Raw genomic sequence first — 2,646 nt, forward strand, 5'->3', positions numbered from 1 at the left:
TTATTTTTGCAAATCAAAGTAACCATGTGAAGTTTATCAAGGCACTTTTAACCATAAGTAACCATTTAAGCTTGAAAGTGCTAAATCTTTAAATATTTTAGCATTCTAGGTGAAGCTAACCCTTTCTATAGCTAGCCTTAAACGATGTATGCCTTCCTGCTTCCCCTTGTAATAACAGTACGGAGGAAACCACATGGGCATATGGCATATGTGAGTAATTTGTAAGTAAAAGTCAACTCTATTATCCACTCCTGAGAAAAGCAGAAGCAGAGAGAAGTTATTCTTGGTCACTGGTGGTCCAACTTGGGAGTTTCTGTGTAGTTGACAGGTAAACCTAAATCATCAACCATATAACCTTGAGACTGGAAAGATCACAGGTTGATTTAGAGCCAGATAGGATAATGAGAAAAGGATCCTACCATAAGAGTTAGATATTCAGTATACTATCATTGATCTCTAACAGTGTTATCAAAAGCGAAAAGCGCAAAAAAGCTCTAAGGTATGTTGGGGCTTTAGGCGCAAAGCGCAAATAAAGTGTGGGCTTCAATGAAAAAAGGTGCAAACAGAGAAAAAATACAAATATATATATAGTTTAGTCCATGACTAATAATTATAAGCATGAATAACAAATAAATGGACAACGAAATTGAAATTTTTTAACGATAAAGTGAAATATCAATTGTTTAGTGTCACCTCTTCTGGAAACGCTCATTCGCAAGGAAAAGTTTGTCTAAGAGCCTTGATGATGACACAGAAGCGCACATTCTGCGTATTTAAGTCCATGCCTACTTAGGAGCACATAACATTATGTATGAATTCTCAATTATAAGCAAATATTTGTTACCTACCATAGTCATCCGGCAGAGGTATGTTTGGGACCTAGTCAATTTACAACCTAAAGGATTCAAGGACCAGAGACTTGTTTCATGTTTTCCATTCTTAATAGCCTAATTAGCTAAACATGTATGTAGGGACTTTAACATTTAAGAACATAAAATACCCTGCATCAATTCACCACTAGTGGTCCACTACTAATAAATGATGTAGCACTTGTAAGTCAAACCACATTAGCTCCATTGTATTCAGATCTTTCTTGATTAGGAATACACCTTTACATTCTTGTTATCCTGTACCAGCCCACCATATCTCGCAATTAATGCACTCACAAGACCTTAAAACTACCAAAAGGGAAACCACTTTAAGGGATGTAGTCTATCTGAATCAATCAATCAATGAAGAATTAACTATGTACAAAATCAAATGATTAGAGCATATTCCCACAAACTACACACATAAGAATGAGCCAATAAATTGCATTGTGTGAACAAACATAAAGATTAACCACTATAGAAGCCAAAATGAGAATTACTTGTTTACCTCAGCTTGCATCCCTGCGTGCCGTCTAACACCAATAGCATCATACATCACAATTAAAGTAAATCCCAAACAAACAGGAAACAATGAATCTGCAACTCCATGACAAATAGCAACTGAAGTGGTCAATGCCGTGCATAAAGCTGAATGTGAAGAAGGCATTCCACCAGAAGCAAACATAATCCTAAAGTCCCATTTTCTCTCAACACAAAAATTCAAGAAAACCTTCATTGACTGTGCTATAAACCAAGCTATAAAACCCGAAACAAACGTTGGGTTAGCAGCTAATGTAGCTACAAATGGACTTATTTTCACTTTTGCTGTTGAAGTTATACTCAATAAAGCCATCCCAAAACTTCCATTTTGCAATAAATTTCCACTAAACTCCTCAGGGCCTTTAAAAACAGAGACCCATTTGTTATTTGAGGCTTTTGTTGCAAAGTCTTTGACTTTCTTGAAAATTGGAAGAAGAAGTGAAAAGGGTTTTAAGTATGAGCTTTGATTTTGCCATTCTTGGTTGGGGTTTTGGGGATTAGAGTATGAAGCAGTAACTAAAGATGGTTTCAATTTATTGGGTTTCTTGAATCTGAAAAACCAAAAAGAAGAAAGATTAAAAGAAGTGATGTTATTAGAGTTAAGGAGGTTAGAAGATAGGGCTGTATAAGGGGAGTTAATTACGAGAGAATCCATGAAAAAGTGCCGGATAGTTCGAGTTCGAGTTCAAGTTCAAGCAGCATTGGAACAGAGGATAGGAGAGGGTGGCAGTTTCGAGAGGCTTTCAAAGTGTTTCGATTGGTTAATTAGATCCTTCACTTGAAGGATGGCACGTGAGGTGGTGATTGCAAGCAGCTTACTGCCAAATTCCACTATTTTGGAGATGCCCATTTCTGGAGAATATGCTTCATTAATACATTGGTGGTATCCCTATTTTTTACTAAATAAAATACTAGTACTAGTATGTGATATTCCATATGCTTGTTTATGTACAAATAACTCTTTTCGTTTTAAATTTAAGTTTAAGTATCATCAAATTATTCAAAGATTATTATAAATAACTTTATTTAATAAATATTAATGAATAACTTAAACTAAGTGATACTTAATCTACTATCACAACTTAAGTGACAGTCATTTGTGAATTTTTAGTTCACTTTCAGTTTGTATACGGGGCTAAGGACCCCAACTAAATTGGTCATGTGAGTTAAAAATAGAAAGAAAAGATTCACTTAACTATGATAATTAATATACATTCACACCTCATCAAATAATTAA

At 34.9% G+C, this 2,646-nt stretch overlaps 1 protein-coding gene across 1 annotated transcript; it reads right to left on the minus strand.

Annotated features, from left to right (window-relative positions):
- Positions 1 to 984: 984 nt before the first annotated feature.
- LOC132063767 (uncharacterized) lies at positions 985 to 2,273 on the minus strand. Its single transcript, XM_059456480.1, has one exon. It carries the CDS (start codon positions 2,062 to 2,064, stop codon positions 1,366 to 1,368), a length of 699 nt encoding a protein of 232 aa, XP_059312463.1. The 5' UTR covers positions 2,065 to 2,273; the 3' UTR covers positions 985 to 1,365.
- Positions 2,274 to 2,646: the final 373 nt, after the last annotated feature.

Source organism: Lycium ferocissimum, chromosome 7 (assembly GCF_029784015.1).
Source record: "Lycium ferocissimum isolate CSIRO_LF1 chromosome 7, AGI_CSIRO_Lferr_CH_V1, whole genome shotgun sequence".
Classification (NCBI taxonomy): domain Eukaryota; kingdom Viridiplantae; phylum Streptophyta; class Magnoliopsida; order Solanales; family Solanaceae; genus Lycium; species Lycium ferocissimum.